This window comes from Populus nigra, chromosome 10, assembly GCF_951802175.1.
Source record: "Populus nigra chromosome 10, ddPopNigr1.1, whole genome shotgun sequence".
NCBI classification, from domain to species: Eukaryota; Viridiplantae; Streptophyta; class Magnoliopsida; order Malpighiales; family Salicaceae; genus Populus; species Populus nigra.
In genome coordinates this window covers 15,620,859-15,637,679 of record NC_084861.1, presented here as the reverse complement: position 1 = coordinate 15,637,679, position 16,821 = coordinate 15,620,859, and the positions used below count along the sequence as shown (strand labels likewise).

General features: G+C 35.0%; 3 protein-coding genes, 1 non-coding gene and 1 pseudogene across 5 annotated transcripts in view; 3 read left to right on the top strand and 2 right to left on the bottom strand.

Moving 5' to 3' along the window:
* The first annotated feature begins 1,765 nt into the window (after positions 1–1,765).
* Positions 1,766–2,763, top strand: LOC133705799 (GDSL esterase/lipase At5g03610-like; annotated as a pseudogene).
* A 71-nt stretch (positions 2,764–2,834) lies between these two features.
* TRNAV-AAC (transfer RNA valine (anticodon AAC)) lies at positions 2,835–2,908 on the bottom strand. The gene has a single exon. It is a non-coding gene; the product is annotated as a tRNA-Val (tRNA).
* Positions 2,909–5,072: 2,164 nt separating this feature from the next.
* Positions 5,073–6,499, bottom strand: LOC133705901 (lignin-forming anionic peroxidase-like). Its single transcript, XM_062131334.1, has 3 exons — positions 6,149–6,499; positions 5,860–6,051; positions 5,073–5,761 (listed from the first exon to the last, which is right to left on the bottom strand). Exons 1-3 carry the CDS (start codon positions 6,359–6,361, stop codon positions 5,207–5,209), a joined length of 960 nt encoding a protein of 319 aa, XP_061987318.1. The 5' UTR covers positions 6,362–6,499; the 3' UTR covers positions 5,073–5,206.
* Positions 6,500–8,220: 1,721 nt separating this feature from the next.
* LOC133705967 (lignin-forming anionic peroxidase-like) lies at positions 8,221–9,673 on the top strand. Its single transcript, XM_062131433.1, has 3 exons — positions 8,221–8,591; positions 8,689–8,880; positions 8,985–9,673. Exons 1-3 carry the CDS (start codon positions 8,379–8,381, stop codon positions 9,537–9,539), a joined length of 960 nt encoding a protein of 319 aa, XP_061987417.1. The 5' UTR covers positions 8,221–8,378; the 3' UTR covers positions 9,540–9,673.
* A 3,765-nt stretch (positions 9,674–13,438) lies between these two features.
* Positions 13,439–16,821, top strand: part of LOC133705647 (uncharacterized) — a 63,909-nt gene continuing 60,526 nt past the window's right edge. The window contains exons 1-3 of one of the 2 annotated variants that reach the window (XM_062130964.1): positions 13,439–14,006; positions 15,341–15,853; positions 15,945–16,433. In XM_062130964.1, the coding sequence (XP_061986948.1) occupies positions 15,349–15,853; positions 15,945–16,433 (994 nt within the window). In that variant the 5' untranslated portion in view covers positions 13,439–14,006; positions 15,341–15,348. The remainder of the gene's footprint in view (positions 14,007–15,340; positions 15,854–15,944; positions 16,434–16,821) is intronic. The other variant, XM_062130963.1, reaches the window with a different exon arrangement.

Genomic DNA, 16,821 nt, shown 5'->3' with positions numbered 1-16,821 from the left:
AACCAGAGAATAATTGATTCTTGTTTTTCTAAATTTAAGAGAAGAGTGAGTTTTTCTAAATTTAAAAGAAGAGTGAGGCACAATACAAGATTTTTTTAAAAAATAAGTTTTTTCCTTTCTTTCAAAGAAAAAATAAATATTGTTGCCAACGGCTATAAAAATAGTTGTTGGCAACGTTAACTTAAATTTACCTCTTCTACAGGAACCTGTAAAAATACCTCTGCTTAAATTAAAAAGCAATTTTGACTTCTTTGATGGCTCCTCCGTTGAAATAACTTAATAAAGATTCTAAAGACAAAAGTACATGTTTTTGGATTTAGCTCTCCATTTGCATCTCCAACCGGAGATGCTCTTGTTGCAGCACATTATGCCTGATGAAAATGTTAAAAATTACATGTGTTTTTTTAAAAAACTATTTATTGAAATGAATAAGACATGATTCACACAAAATCAATGGGCATGGGCACAGTGTGAGTTCAGGATTTAAGACATGACAAGGTAAAAACACAAGATTTGCCATGAACAGAATGGAGTTTTTTCTACCCATTAATAGCTTAAATTTATTATTTCCATACCATCATTAGGTTTGAACAATCAGAATTATTACATTTTTCCTTTTTATTTTTCTTGAAGTATAATTCAAATAATTCATTTATGAGACATTGGAGCAAATTAATATCAATAGGAGTACTAAAACAAATATACTTGATTTACTTAATCACCCGTAGCTCTGTTGGTGGATCTCCAAGATGTCTTTAGTCTACCCAGCACATTATGACTATTCTCATGGCTTGAATCCCTTATGCAAAAAACGATTTTGTGGATTTTGTTTGATTTTACTGGTGATACGCTTCTTTCAATATATAGTTCCCCCAGTGATGTAATCTCCGACTAATTTTGGTCAGTGTTTCAAGTCGAGAGAAAAACCATGCAGTGTCTAAGATGTGATTTCAGTTGGCATGGTATAGTGTCTAAGATCAAAGGGGAAAAATGTGTCCATGGTGAGAAACACACTAGCAAATCTTTGTAGACGTTTGGGCCAAGGCTAGTTTTCTTTATTCTGATTTCAGTCGGCATGGTATAGTGTCTAAGATCGAATGGGAAAAATGTGCTCATGATGAGAAACACACTAGCAAATCTCTGTAGACGTTGGGGCCAAGGCTAGTTTTTTTTATTCACCCTTTCTTCATCTCGTTTGAGGGGTGGTAAAAGCTTCAGCTGATAGCCAACTGATTTTTTAGTGTTTTTGATTCTGATGTAAATATACCCTTCATTAATTCATTAAGAGTGGTAATCCTTGATTCAAAGATTTGGATAGAAGTGCAAATACAATGAAACCATCACAGCAATCCGACTCTAAAAGGAAAAATCAATTGATCTCTCAGATCATTGAAGAGAAAATGAGAACGTTACTCTTGTTCACAATTATAGGAACAAAGGTTTGAGATTTCAACACTAAGTTCTTTTTCAGGCAATTCCAATATTTGTGATGTTACTTGCTCCCCTGACACATGACAGTCTTCGAGTACTATATGGAAGGCAGGGGAGCAGAAAGGATTTACTGGTTTTTCTTACCCTTTTATGCTAAGCAATGCAGGAACCAAATTAAATGTTATTTTATTGATTATGTCTTCGTTATTAGTTTGATGGGTGTGGTATTAGTCTGATTAATAATTATTTCTTGATTAAAAGTTTACATAGATGCATGCTTCCTCTCTCTCACGAATATTTTCAATGGTGAATTTCTCAACCCCAGAATAGTGAAATGAGTCATGGAATGTTGATTTATATTTGGAATCTACGGTTTGCAGCTTCATTTCTTGGTATAAAATCTCCAATGCAGTACAAATGGAGAAGAACGGTACACAAATCTGGTCTAAGATCTGGGATGAACTTCGCATTTGGAGGGACTCGAGTGTTTGATGCATTCATCAATGCAACAAATATGGCTTCCCAAATTGGTTTTTATCAGCAGTTGCTTTAAGAAAAAGTTTAAACCAAACAAGACCTTAACTCTTCCATTGCCCTGGTGTCCCTAGCAGGATATGACTACCCTAAACTACATTGTTGTTCTGTGTGCGCTCATGGTACTAGACTGATAGGGTAGGTAATCTGTGGCAATACAACATATCACTGTCTCTTAACTAATTTTTCAGAATCAACAACATATGATGATCCATTAATTAACTATTTAATCAGTTAATTCTAAAAAACCATAAAAAAACAGTATCTTGTTATCAATGTTAGGATTTACCAGCTTTCACAACATCGCTTATCAGAATTACCAGCTTTCTGCCAGCCTGAAAAGAATAGCAGTAACAACATTGTGGCTTCTTGGATGCCTGCCCATATTGTCAGCCTTCTCTTCATATCAGAATTACAGTGAGACTTGGAATATTGCCTCCTAGTTCCACAACCAGAAATTGCAGCAAGCAATACGAAGGATGAACAGTGAGAGCAGGGTATACACGTACGAAACTCTGAATCTCTATACTGCATTCATGTCCAAACTGAATAATGCACACCCTGCGCGAAACTTGAAGCTCAGGACTCTCCTTATTCCATGTTGTGTGGGTGTGACAAGCAACTACTCGTGGGAACTTTGACAAGAATGGAGCAAAGAAGTATGTGGTGTGCGAGAAGCCAGAGAATGACTGGCATGAAAGTTCTTGTCCTGGAATCCTCACTTCGTCAACTCTATTAGGAACATTCAGAGGAAAAAATTATATTAAGAAGAAGAAAACTAGCAGCTTTCTTGCTTGATTTCATTTCTTTACTTGCTCTTGTCGTGAACAGCTTGATTACGTAATTGAAGGGGGAAAAAAAGAAAACTATGGCGTCGCCCGGACTCGAACCGGAGACCTTCAGTGTGTTAGACTGACGTGATAACCAACTACACCACGACACCCTGATGCCACCATTAAAACTTACTATCTTTATATATCTATATATCATTTCCAAGCTGACAGAAGGTTCGTTTTTGAATGATGGGTTAAGAAATGAATGACTCGTCATTGTTTTCTTTTACAATTAAACTTGCAAAAAATTGTTAGTTAGCAGATAATACGCAAGTCTGAATTATTATTATTATTATTATTATTATTATTATTATTATTTATCTATCCATCCATCAGATAATAAGCAAGTCTGAATTATTATTATTATTATTATTATTGTTTTTTTATCTATCCATTCATAAGTTTGAACACCAGAGTTTTGTCTCCTATGTGTTGTTGTTTTTTTTTTAAAATTTGTATTAACTGTATTTCTTTCATAAATGAAAGGAGACAAAAGCATTTGTTGAGCTGTAGAGATTACTTTTACTATATCTTTTCAAGATTTAAAAAAAATTACAATAAGATGATCCGGATATATGTTAGATTTAAAATATTTGGATTTAGTGATTAGTTGAACTAAAAAAAATATAGATATGATAAGAAACCGTACCTAATATATTTGAGGATTAGTCGTTAGTTGAACTTAAGATAACACGAATTTGACAAGATACTAGATCCAAATATGTTTAGGTTCAGCTGTAAGTTAAACTCAAAAGTATTATGGACATGACGAGATACCAGACCCAATATATTTGGGTTCGACCATCAGCATAACCCAAGATATTATAAATTTAGTGAGATATCAAACTCAATATTAAATTTGGTTGTTAGGTAAACTCAAAATAACATGGACCTAATAAAATATTAGATCTAATATACTGAGTTTGACTATTAACTAAACTTAAAATAATATGATTTTGATAAAATACCATATTTAATATATTTAAATTTAACCATAAATTAAACCCAAGACAATATATCATTTTCTAGCTAGATCAACATATAAGCTGAGAATGTAACGGTTTGGATGAAATCTTCATGCCATTTAATTTAGGTTAGGTTTGATCCTCTGATCATCACAATTATGTCCACGGCAGCATTCACTGTTCCTGGTGGTACGTAACAAGCAAGACGTTGGACTTCCAATATTTTTACGTGACAAGACATTCTCGACTTCTAATATCCGATGCAATTTCTCTCTTTGCTTCCTCAACTTCAGTATAATGATTTTAGGAATCCTCACTTCTCGTTATGCCGAGCAAGATTTTCTTAGATCCTTGCCCACAAAGCTAATCATTGGCCTTTCCACACTTTTCATCTCCATTGCAACCATGATGAAAGCCTTCTGCGCTGCTCTTATAATCCAATTGTTATGCCAATTGTTTTCCTTTCTGGGATTCCTGTCACCCTCTTCATGTTACAATTTCCTCTCCTTGTTGAGATTTTCTTTTCCACCTATGGTCCAGGCATCTTCGATCGGAAAACAAAATGCTGGTATTGATGAAGCTGGGAAGTATAGAGAGAAGATGTCAACTGTGTGACTTTGGCAAGTTGGTCACAATGTTTGCTTTTTTTGTGTTGTCCACGTTTTTACTTCAGCTCGCGGTGTTTTCCTACGTTTGTCCAATAATCAAGTTGGAGATGTTCGGGTGGCTATATATCTTGTAAGATTGAGAGTTTTGCTTTTTATAAGGTTTTGTAAGCAGGTGTGATTCGAGTTGATGAATGCATGTTCCAAGCAATTTAGTAAATTTTTTTTTTATAATTGTCAAGGATTTAATATTAATCGGTGCTAGTGTCATAACGTTAATGACAAACTAGCAAGAAAAACAAAAGTTATATATATAAAATTATAAGAAGATCTTATAGTCAAAACTAACAAGAGGTTTACTTGTTAGACCAAATAATTTGAAAAATCATAAATTAAGCACTTTCATCAACTCCATGAGCTCATCCATGTTTGCAAAAATAACCAAATCTAATTAAAAAAAATCTCTCAAATTAGATCACCTGTCTTTCTAAAACAATCATTCCATTATTCAACTTAAATCATATTTGAACGTTTTATTAATTTAATTATATTTGAGTAACCAATTCTATAATAGAGGTAAAATTAGTCCCGATGAGTGAGTCCATGGAAAGGAGCTGATCAAGCCCAAGAACAGGGAGCACAGGGTGTGGTTGATCAAGGGGTAAGACGACCAGTACTGAACAAAACACGAATAGGACAACCCATGAACGAATTTTCTTGATTATTAATTTATACTTGACGGACTAAATGAATGAAACAATTTGAGAAAACAAATAACACATCGTTATGTCTGCACACTTGATCGAGAAAATCTTCAAGGAAAAAAAGAAAGGAAAAACTAGTTGTTGACAGCACTGCAAATCCTCCTTATCTGCCCGGCAGATCCAGTGAGAAGACCTATATCTCCCATTTTGATCATGGCAGATCCAAAATCTGATTTGAATCTTGCAGGGTTCCTGCTGTATTCAGATACAATGCTGTCCGTGGAGCCTCCATTGAAAAGCACTTGATCTGATTGAAGGAGACCCTTGTTTTGCATCAAATTCTTGAAGTAATTGTTGTCGAAAGAATTGGGAGTGACCAAATCGAGCGGGGCTAAGGTTGCGTCGCTGCCAACACGTGGACAGCGCCTCCTGCGGGTGCTAGCGAATCCAGCATCGATATTGCTGTGATTGTATATCCTTTCACGGAAAGTGAAGCACTGAGCTTGTCCGAGAGTATGTGAACCTGACAAGGCAACCATGTCCCTTGCAGTAAGGCCTTTCTTTTGGAAGCGAGAAATAAGACTCTCCAGGCTTTCAAAGAAGGCAGGTAACTCTGCGTTGGCTAAAGTTCGACTTGCTGTAGTTGAATCTCTTCTTCCAAGCTTCACCGCGTAAGATGGGCCACCCACCTGAGACATTTTTTTTCATAAGAATCATAAACAACAAGTCCTGGTTTTGCAGCTTGCAATACCAACAGCAATAAAGAGATGGATTTATATATACTCACATAAGCAGACGCATCTCTCGCTGCAACAGCAATGATATCTGCACATGATACTACTCCGGGACAGATCTTCTCAACTTCAGTTTTTGCTTTGTCTATTACATTATAACCTCTAGCAGAGTTAAGGTTGCCGAGGGCAGTCTTTTCACTCTGGATAGAGGGAGTCTCGTCCAGTAAGATGGAGGCATCACATCCCTGCAAAACCAAGGAACAACTCATAAGTACACTGGCTCCAAGATAATACATAATCAGAGAGGAGCAGTGTGGCTGCCAAAAGTAGTCGCAAAAGTACCTGGACAAAGCAATCGTGAAAGTGTAAGCGGATGAGAGACGCAGCCATTCTCCTGTCGCTCGCAATTGCACTTCTGATAGCAGTTCGGATCGCGCTAAGCGCATTAGGACAGGAGCTGTCGTAAAATGCAGGGGAGAGTTGTGCCTGGCATGCTGTGTTCAGCAAGAACAGCATGAACATGAAAGAAGCTGCTGCTCCTGCTTTTGCTGCCATTTCTTTGAGTCGTCTAAGTGCAAGACTAATTTTTACTCTCACAAAATTAATCTATGGCTTTTGCAAATTAATCCAGTTGATTAACACAAGCTGTTATCAAATATAGAATTGAGAGAAGGGATAGAAGATGAAGAAGAATGCATGGGAGCTCATCCTTTTATAGAAGGATGATGAAGCACACTCGTAACGCGTTCGATTTTTTAATCACTGCATGCCATCATTAGGTAACCCCTCTTTGTTCTTACCAATTCAACTAGAGAATCATTCTATCCTTCAATTCTCTATTAAAAAATCCCTTTTTTCTGCACCCAACGCTGCCTTTTCTGGCGGTGAATATAATATGGGACGACGATGTGCTCCATGGAAACATCCTTGTTTTCAAGTACGTTGGTCAACTGTCTTATTCAGTCCTTTATGAGGGATATGCGTTGATTTTGTACGTACATCACATACTTTTTCAATCATGAGACAATTAGAAAATTCAAAGACAAGCATTGACGAATTCTATAGGGATAATCTAAAGAGATGATTACCCCTTCAATTTTCAGAAAGATTTATTTGTGAGAGCTCACTGGTTTCGTAGTGGTAAGAAGACAAATCTTTGTTTTCTTAAAGAAAATATGATTTTATCTATGATGATAAAATAAAGTGACATTAAATAGAATTATTCTACTCTTACATGTCATTTGGTATTATGAAATTATAAAGAGGTGATCGAAATAAGTTTTCAAAACAAACAGGAGCGTTACATTTGTAAAACAATTGATTGTATTTGTTGTTATAAAAAATAGCATTGGTAGGTTAACCCGAGATTCAAGTGATTTGACATCTTGTCCGAGATGATTTCTAACAAAAATAAAAAGTTAATTGATTTAATATGACCTGGTCAAAAACTCAGATTAACCAACGACCCAATCAATCACCGGAAAATTTGGTCAAAATTTATTGATTCTTTTTATTTTTTTATATTTTTTAAAATTAACATTGTTTTAATATTTATTTTTAAAAAAATTGGATCAATCTTGTCAAGCTTAACCTGTGTTCTAATAAGATTTGTTCCGGGTCAACCTTAGATCGGGTTTTAAAGGTAAAAAAAATAGCAGTTCTAAAAACAAATAATTGATCAAACGTGGAGGCTGGGAATGATTCTAAATCATAATTAAATTATATAAGTTTTCAACCAAGCATTAATTTCTATATGGATGTGGTCATAGTCCATATTTTTCAAATTAATACATCGAAGGAACCGGTAAGCATACTAACTAACCAGCTGTAATATATGCATCGATTTCAAGTGGCAAGTTTTCCTTTCTGGACTGCATGGTGGCATTTTAATAATGGATTTCTATAATCTTTTCAGTTAAAAAAACAAAGAAGATATGCATCACCAATGAAGGAGCAAAAAGCGTAGGATTTTAGTGGAGTGGAAGTCAAAGAGATTCTTTTCAGATGTGATTTAGGGGGGAAAAAGGCTTTGGCTGATATAAATCGCTTTCTGACTCTGACTTTTCAACGCGGCATAAATAATAAAATAATGATGCTTGTTTTGATGGACAAACGGACAATTGCGACGAAGCACAAATTCCTGCTTCTGGCTATCCATATTTCGTTACTATCTAAAGTTATAATTTAGTAAAAGACCGCAGCTGTGAGCAACTAATTGCTCTAAAAATAACCAAAGCAGCCTCATCAGATTACTATTTTATAGGATTTGACGCAGACAAAATAATTAATTAATGGGTCAGGACAAGAAGTGTAAAAAAAAAAGTTAATGAATGGCATGCAGGCATCAAATTAGAAAAGTTTCTACGCGTTGTGGCCTTATAGTTCTTACCTAGACAAATCTTGATTAATGTGCTTGATCGGCCTCTATAAATAGATGAGCTCCCATGCATTCTTCTCCATCTTCTATCTCAATTCTCTCAGTCATCCAACAGCTTTGGTAACAGCACTTGCAGACTTGGCTATACATTTAGCGCGCTAAAACCTTTAGTTTCTCCAACTGGAAACATATAAAATGGCAGCAAAAGCAGGAGCAGCAGCTTCTTTTATGTTCATGCTGTTCTTGCTGAACATAGCATCCCAGGCACAACTCTCCCCTACATTTTACGACAGCTCCTGTCCTAATGCGCTTAGCACGATCCGAACTGCTATCAGAAGTGCAATTGCAAGCGACAGGAGAATGGCTGCGTCTCTCATCCGCTTACACTTTCACGATTGCTTTGTCCAGGTACTTTTGCGACTACTTTTGGCAGCCACAGTGCTCCTCTCTGATTATGTATTATCTTGGAGCCAGTGTATTTATGAATTAATCCTTGGTTTCGCAGGGTTGTGATGCCTCGATTTTACTGGACGAGACTACCTCTATCCAGAGTGAAAAGACAGCCCTCGGCAATCTTAACTCTGCTAGAGGTTATAATGTAATAGACAAAGCAAAAACTGAAGTTGAGAAGATCTGTCCCGGAGTAGTATCCTGTGCAGATATCATTGCTGTTGCAGCGAGAGATGCGTCTGCTTATGTGAGTAGTATATCTAAATCCATCTCTTTAATTATTGCTGTTGGTATTGCAAGCTGCAAAACCAGGACTTGTTATTTATGATTCTTATGGAAAAAATGTCACAGGTGGGTGGCCCATCTTACGCGGTGAAGCTTGGAAGAAGAGATTCAACTACAGCAAGTCGAACTTTAGCCAACGCAGAGTTACCTGCATTCTTTGAAAGCCTGGAGAGTCTTATTTCTCGCTTCCAAAAGAAAGGCCTAACTGCAAGGGACATGGTTGCCTTGTCAGGTTCACATACTCTCGGACAAGCTCAGTGCTTCACTTTCCGTGAAAGGATATACAATCACAGCAATATCGATGCCGGATTCGCTAGCACCCGCAGGAGGCGGTGTCCACGTGTTGGCAGCGACTCAACCTTAGCCCCGCTCGATTTGGTCACTCCCAATTCTTTCGACAACAATTACTTCAAGAATCTGATGCAAAACAAGGGTCTCCTTCAATCAGATCAAGTGCTTTTCAATGGAGGCTCCACGGACAGCATTGTCTCTGAATACAGCAGGAACCCTGCAAGATTCAGATCAGATTTTGGATCTGCCATGATCAAAATGGGAGATATAGGTCTTCTCATTGGGTCTTCCGGGCAGATAAGGAGGATTTGCAGTGCTGTCAACAACTAGTTTTTCCTTTCTCTTTTTCCTTGAAGATTTTCTCGATCAAGTGTGCAGACATAACGATGTGTTATTTGTTTTCTCAAATTGTTTCATTCATTTAGTCCGTCAAGTATAAATTAATAATCAAGAAAATTCGTTCATGGGTTGTCCTATTCGTGTTTTGTTCACTGGTAAGGGGGGGAAAAAATAACGACACCTTGTGCTCCTTGTTCCCGGGCTTGAGCGCTTCTTTCCATGGACTCACTCATCGGGACTAATTTTGCCTATATGATTGAATTGGTTATGTAATTATTATCCATTTTTGGGCGCGTAAACAAAAAAAATAAAAAAATTAAAGAGAATACAAAAAATCAAATAATAATAGAAGAAATATGTATATATATAAAAGTTAAGAAAAATATACCGAGAACTCTTAAAAAGTTATTAAAAACTGGTTGTTAAGAAGTGTCAAAATTTTAAAAATTTGATCTCTTTTTTTATTAGTCTATTTTGTTTCAATTATGCTCGTCAATGAAGAAAATATGTTTTAGAGTTCTTAAATGACCATTCCAGGATTGAACAATGTTTTTGGGTTTTCTGAGCAAATTTTGGTTTATGTTCATCCAAAAAAACATTATCATGGGAACTAGATTTAGGGTTTAATTTGATTCAAATCTAGTTTCTACAAGTTTGTATATCCTTTTTAGTAAATAATTTAGGACTTTCAAGCATCAATAATATTTTTTGTATGGTTGAATCTTAGAATTTCATTTTTGAATCGAAACTCATTCTTAACAAAAATCATAATGTTTAAATAATAATCATGGAAAAATGACACTTGATTCTTAATCTCTACTTGATTGCGATTAAAACCTTATCTTTTATTCCTTGAAATGTGTTTGATTTGATGTTAATGTTGTTTGGTTTACATTTCAATGTTGTTGGTGTTCTTCAATCTTTCTGTATTTGATATGTTTTTTTTAAGAAATTTTGAAGTTTTATTTTTTTTGTTATGGTGAATACGTTTCGGTTTTAGGTCCTTGTTTTGGTTTGTTTTCGGGTCAACCTAGTCGGGTCAAAACTAGGTTAGTCCTTAAACCCTGTTTGGTTAGCGTTTTTTTTTGTTAAGGTTTTCTTTATTTTTAGGGTGTGTTTAACAAATACCCTTTAAGCTTGTTTTGGATAATTTTTATTTCAAGGAAAATTGTTTTTTTTACCAAACATAACCTTACAAAAATACAAAAAATAAAAAATAAAAAAATATCTTTTTGCGTGTTGTATACAATCAAATCTCTCAAAAAAAAAATTCATAACTCGTTTAAAAAATAAAATACATGGCATGTTTTATTTTTAGCATGCGTTTTGGATTTAATAACTAATTTACTGAATCCTTGAGAATTTGATCAATATTTCAATAACTCACAAAATTTTAATTTATGAAAATTAATAGTTAATATTCTGGTATAAATATTAAACTTACAATTAGGCTGTTTTGTAAATATCAGGAGTTGAATAGAAAATTCTTAGAATTATTATGAATATTCATCAATTTTAATTAGGAATACTTTTCACCACAACGCACGAATTGTAGAAAACCCTTTTGCTTCCAGGATGGGTGACCCAAGTCAGGACTTCTACATGGATCATCTCTATAAGAATTTATTTAGACACATGGGCCCATAATAAATTTGAAAAGCAAGATTTAGTCACACGGATAAATACTCATCCTAAGTCAATAGACAAATCACCGGTTAGAAACTTATCAAAATCTTTAAATTAAATTCACACCATATAATGTAACTTATCTCAGGTAAGGTGCACGTGCTGTGAGTGTTAATATCTTTTCTAACCACAATCAGTCTCTTATCATTGAAAGTTTTTACAAGACTAGTATACTTATGTTTCCTAGCAATCTTGAATCAAACAACAGGGTGACGACTCCTATGACTCCCTTACACCGCGCTCCCACATACGACAGGTTACTCAAAAAAATAAATTAATAAAATATTATTTAAATTAAATAATCAAATGATTTTTTTTAAAAAAACAATTGTTCTAATCTGAGAAAAATCTTCAAATAAGTCCTAATGAGCAAATGCCACTCAAAAAAGAATTTGTCACATTCGTTATGCTAGTCGCAGAATAAACACAGGGCTATATGCTAGGAACATATGAGACTGCGTAATCCCAATGTGTCATCGGGAATAAGCTAGAATCATCTCTCTCCTTTTAGCTATTTCCAAACCAGTTCTAGAATTTTCTTAAATGATACTATTGTTTTCAAAACAAATAGGAATATTATATTTTTCTAAAACAAATTAATAAAAGATTCCGCCATATTTATTGGGAATTATACTCTACAGAGCTTTAGCTAGATCTCGTGATCGTTATGTTCCTGTTCTTGTTTTTGTTTTTTTTTCTTCCATACAATAAAGGAAAACTTGCCACTTGAAATCGATGAAATATAGAGTAATTTGGCCTGACATTACAGCTGGTTAGTTAGTATGCTTACCGGTTCCTTCCTCGGTACTCTTAGGGAAAAAATCAAATTAAAGACACTGCTGTTATAGTATGCAACGGATGTTATATATATGACCAGATCTAATAATTAATTAAATATTAATGATTAGTTGAAAAATAATGAACTTTAGCTATGATTTAAAATAATTCCCTGTTAAGTAATGCCTCCATACTTGATTAATTACTTGTTTTTAGTAATGTTTTAAAACTTGAAACGCCCGGCAGGTCAACTCAAGATATAGTTAATTTAAAAGTTTAGCCCGAGCTACAGCTAATTTAAAACCTAAACCGGTTTAGGTTGGAAAAAAAAAGAGAGAGCCTGACTTGGCTAGATATGATAGCTGGTTAATATGCTTACCGGTTCCTTCTACGTATTTGTAACAAATCAAAGACATTTTTTTTATAATAAAAGTTTCATGTTGTATATTGTTTGTACAAAGATGTTCATACACTTGGGAATATATATATATAGGAATTAATGCTTAGTTGAAAACCTATATAATTTAATTATGATATTTAGAATCATTCCCCGTTATTTAATGCCTCCACATTTGATCAATTATTTGTTTTTAGAACTGTTTTTTTTTACAAACCCAATTAAAAATCAATCCAAAATAAGTTTCAAGTCAATTTTAAAAATAATCAAAACAATATTTATTTAAAAACAATCTTTTTTTTTAAAAAAAACTAATAAGTTTTGATCAAGTTTTTAATAATTGATTGAGTTGCTACCCCAATTATATTGAATCAATTTTTTATATTTATTTTTGTTAACACTTATCTGGGACAAAGTTTCAGGTCACTTGAGTTCTAGATCAATCTACCGGTAAGAATTGAGTATAAATCAAAGCTATTTTTTATAACAAAAAAATAAAATCAATTGTTTTGAAAATGTAACAGTACTCCTATTTGTTTTGAAAACTTAATGTGATAATGTATTTATAATTTCATAATACCAAATGACATGTAAGTAAAGAATTTACACCCGCAGGTTGGTTATATAATAATTCTTTTTTAATGTTTTTTTTTTATTTTATTCTCATAGATAAAATCATATTTGAAAACATAAAAAAGAACTTCTCATCATATTACTGCGACACTAGTGAACTCCCCCAAATAATTCTTTCTGAAAATTCTATGGGTAACCAATTTGAGAATAACTAAATGTAAAGAGATTCTTTATAGTTATCCCTAGGGCATTATAGAAATCTTGAATGCTTGTCTTTGATTTTTATAATAATTGTCTCATGATTGATCACATTTGACTTCTGTTTATTCTATTGGTTGGAAAAGTATGTCAGGTTGCAAAATCAACGAATATCCATCATAACGGAGGGGGTAAGGCATTTGAGCAACATACCTTTACTCAAGTTTGGTGATGCTTATCTGCCCGGCAGATCCAGTTGACAGCGCTGCAAACCCTCCATATCTGCCCGGCAGATGCAGTGAGAAGTCCTATATCTCCCATTTTGATCATGGCAGATCCAAAATCAGTTCTGAATCTTGCAGGATTCCTGCTGTATTTGGTGATGCTGCTGGCACAAGCTCCAAATTAAAATAAGGTGTTGGCTGTTTTTGCTTTTATCCTTCTGTACCAAAAAGAAAAGGAGAAGGAAGGGAAAAGCGAAAGTGTCGAGATGTAATTAATAATTGATTAAATAAATGAAGCTGATCAACTGGGGATTTACTAGCTGGTAAGGGAATAAACAAAGACCCGACGACAAAAATAAAAGAAGGCCCTTCTATATCGAAGGGAAAGGAAGAAGCAACCACTTGCCATATGTTAAAAGAGAAGGGAAGATAGTCAGCTTTGAGGCTAACTATATAACTAGCACCAAGCAACATACCAAGAACAACAACATACCCTTACTCAAGTTCTTGCCATCGCTCAGACATTCTCAGCAGTCTGATCAAGCTTGAGAGAGAGAAGTAAGGGAATTATAAGCAGCACCGTGAGCTGCTACCACACACCATGTAAGTACTTCGTTGGATCTTATTGTTGCTCTCCTTTCTTGCTCTCATCCAATGATATCTGGGTTCTTGCCAAATTCATTGTCCTGAAGAAAATCTGCGTAACATGAAGATCTTACCGCTTAAAAATAAAGGAAATATTCCTGCATCAATTATTTACTTATTTATTGAAAATGATGGAATGGATGCTTTATCCGTCGAAAAACACATCCAAAACTACATTATCAAACACGTTTTAACGTGATACAGTTATGTATGCCATCAATTTTGATTTAAAACTAGTAGTTCATATGTAAAGAGGGCAGCGCAGGACAGTTCCTTTACTCCTGATTTGTCCTTTTGTCTGTTTCCTGTATCTTTCTTTTTTCTTCTATGCAACAAGATGATCTAAGGTAGGACTTTAAAACAGGAAGCAAGGGATTTCTATTCTCTTTTCCAGCAATACTTTGTATTTATTTAGAAGACAGAAAGTATGGAATGTGTCATCTCCCTTATCCCTTTCTTCTTTGGTGGAACAACTTGTGGACTCTACTGTTATGTGCGGGTCATGCAGGGATGTATCCAGACTTAGCAAAGTGGGAGATAAAATTGAGGCTGACTTTGATTTTTTTGGGTTTGGGGGTTCTGTAAAAGTACCATAGAAGTTCTTACAAGTCTAGGGGCAGTTTGGAAACTTCTCAATTTTCGGTGGGTCAGGGTGGTTGCAAGACCTGGTCTAGTGGGGTGAACCGGGAAATTCAGGACTCAAAACCTTATCCCGACTGAATTTCTAGCTGAACGATGCTAGACACGTCCCGGTTTACTCAAACAGGGTAACAGTAATCTAAACCTGATTGGATCAACAAGAAGGAATTTTTTTTTAAACTTATAGTGATCTAATAACTCATTCATGACTGTTTTTATGGCAGTTATCGGGTCGAGTCTCACAACTGTTACCCTGGCCACCTACTAAATTCAACCATAGGTTAGGATCATGTACGGTTTAAAAGGAAGTCAACTCTTCTTGCATCTTGACTTGGGCTCTCCTTTAAAGACAGTTTTTTTTTTTTAAAAAAAAAAAAATCTTACGAATCAAGAAAATTGCTCCGGTGAATAAAACCCTGACACACTAATAAAAGAATAAAACAAATGACACCCCCCCCCCCCAACCAAAAAAAAAAAAAAAAGAACAAACCAGATCTGAGGCTAACCCTGATGATGCTCGTAGATTAGTCAATGAACATATAACTTCATTTCTTTACTCACCAAAATTGTTGAAGCCCTTCCCACAAATTTTGGCTCAATAGATCTTGGTATCACCAGTAGTTTCTCTGATTCTTACCCCACATTGTACACAGATTCTTACATGACGACAACAAACATTTCCCCATCTTCAATTGTTGTTGAAGTCCTAAGAGGTGATAACTATGATGACTGGAGTGCCTGCATGAAAAGCTACATGTTAGCTCAAGACCTTTGGGATTTTATTGAGCCTAGTACTGGTCATCATGAAGGTGATCAAGAAGTTGACTCTAAGCCTATTGATCATCAAGAAGGTGACTCCAAGGCATTGAGAAAAAAGAATGCTGCAGCTTTACATGCAATTCAAATTTCTTGTGCGCCAAACATACTTTCCAAGATTAGGAGCATCACTTCAGCCAAAGTTGCCTGGGATACTCTAGCCAATTTGCAACGACAAAATTCACCAAGCCACAAAGAGCAATCTGTTGAAGCAGAGCCATCAGAAGATGATGAGTCACTAGGTTTAGAGCAATCTGTTGAAGCAGAGCCATCAGAAGATGATGAGTCACTAGGTTCAGAGCAATCTGTTGAAGCAGAGCCAGCAGAAGATGATGAGTCACAAGGTTCAGGTATACCATGATCTCATCCTCTCCCTTAGTTAGATCTCCAATCACTTTAACTCATTGATGTTAACACAGTAGAGAATAAAAACTTTGGCAGGATCCGTGAGCTATGGAATCAATGGTCCCTTGCTAACCCTGTACAAGTACGCTCATAAAGGAGATTGGGATGCCACAAAAAACTATCTTAGCCAATACCCAAATGCAAAAAAGGCCAGGATTAAACCCTATGGTAGAACTGCCCTTCATGTAGCAGCTTGTGCTGGAAATCTGACAATTGTGGAGGAGTTGGTGAAGATGATGTCGGAAGAAGAATTGGAAATACAAGATGATGAAGGCAGCACAGCTCTTTTTAGTGCTGCTACTGTGGGAATCACAAAGATGGCAGAATGTTTGGTGAGCAAGAACAAAAACTTGGTTACCTTTGTAAATGCACAAAAAAGGATCCCACTTGATGGGGCATGTACAGGTAATAATAAGGATATGGCTCTTTATCTATACTCTGTTACTCCATTTGAATTTCTTTGTCAAGGCAATGGCCACCATGGATCTTATTTCCTACAATGTGCTCTTGGTGCTCAAATGCTCGGTAAGAGACTTTACCCCTTAATTACTTATTTTCCTTTTTTTCTCCTTTTTTTTCATGCTTTTTGCATAAATTAATTTTCCCTTTCGAGTAAATTATTATTTATTTCCTGTAATTTAATAAAAAAATTAATTAATAATTATAGTTTTAAGAAATATATGAATAATCCTTTTGTTTTTAACTTAAAATCATTTTGTCAGTTTCATGTGATTTTTTAAAAATTATTTTTAAATAATAGAAAAGGGAAGGAAAATCAGGTAAGATGGGAAAAGAAGGCAATAATAAATTGATACGAAACAAAATGACTTGTAATTGATTAACATTTCAAAGCACTAAAACCTCATATCTTTCTTGTTGCTTCTTATGCTGTTTCATTTTGCTATTGCAATAC

Bases quoted from the DNA above. Each gene is read 5' to 3' on its own strand.
- LOC133705967 (XM_062131433.1), top strand. From the start codon at position 8,379: ATGGCAGCAAAAGCAGGAGCAGCAGCTTCTTTTATGTTCATGCTGTTC. The intron at 8,592-8,688 runs GTACTTTTGCGA...TTGGTTTCGCAG, and splicing joins TTCACGATTGCTTTGTCCAG to GGTTGTGATGCCTCGATTTT. The intron at 8,881-8,984 runs GTGAGTAGTATA...AAAATGTCACAG, and splicing joins CGAGAGATGCGTCTGCTTAT to GTGGGTGGCCCATCTTACGC.
- LOC133705901 (XM_062131334.1), bottom strand. From the start codon at position 6,361: ATGGCAGCAAAAGCAGGAGCAGCAGCTTCTTTCATGTTCATGCTGTTC. The intron at 6,052-6,148 runs GTACTTTTGCGA...TTGGTTTTGCAG, and splicing joins TTCACGATTGCTTTGTCCAG to GGATGTGATGCCTCCATCTT. The intron at 5,762-5,859 runs GTGAGTATATAT...AAAATGTCTCAG, and splicing joins CGAGAGATGCGTCTGCTTAT to GTGGGTGGCCCATCTTACGC.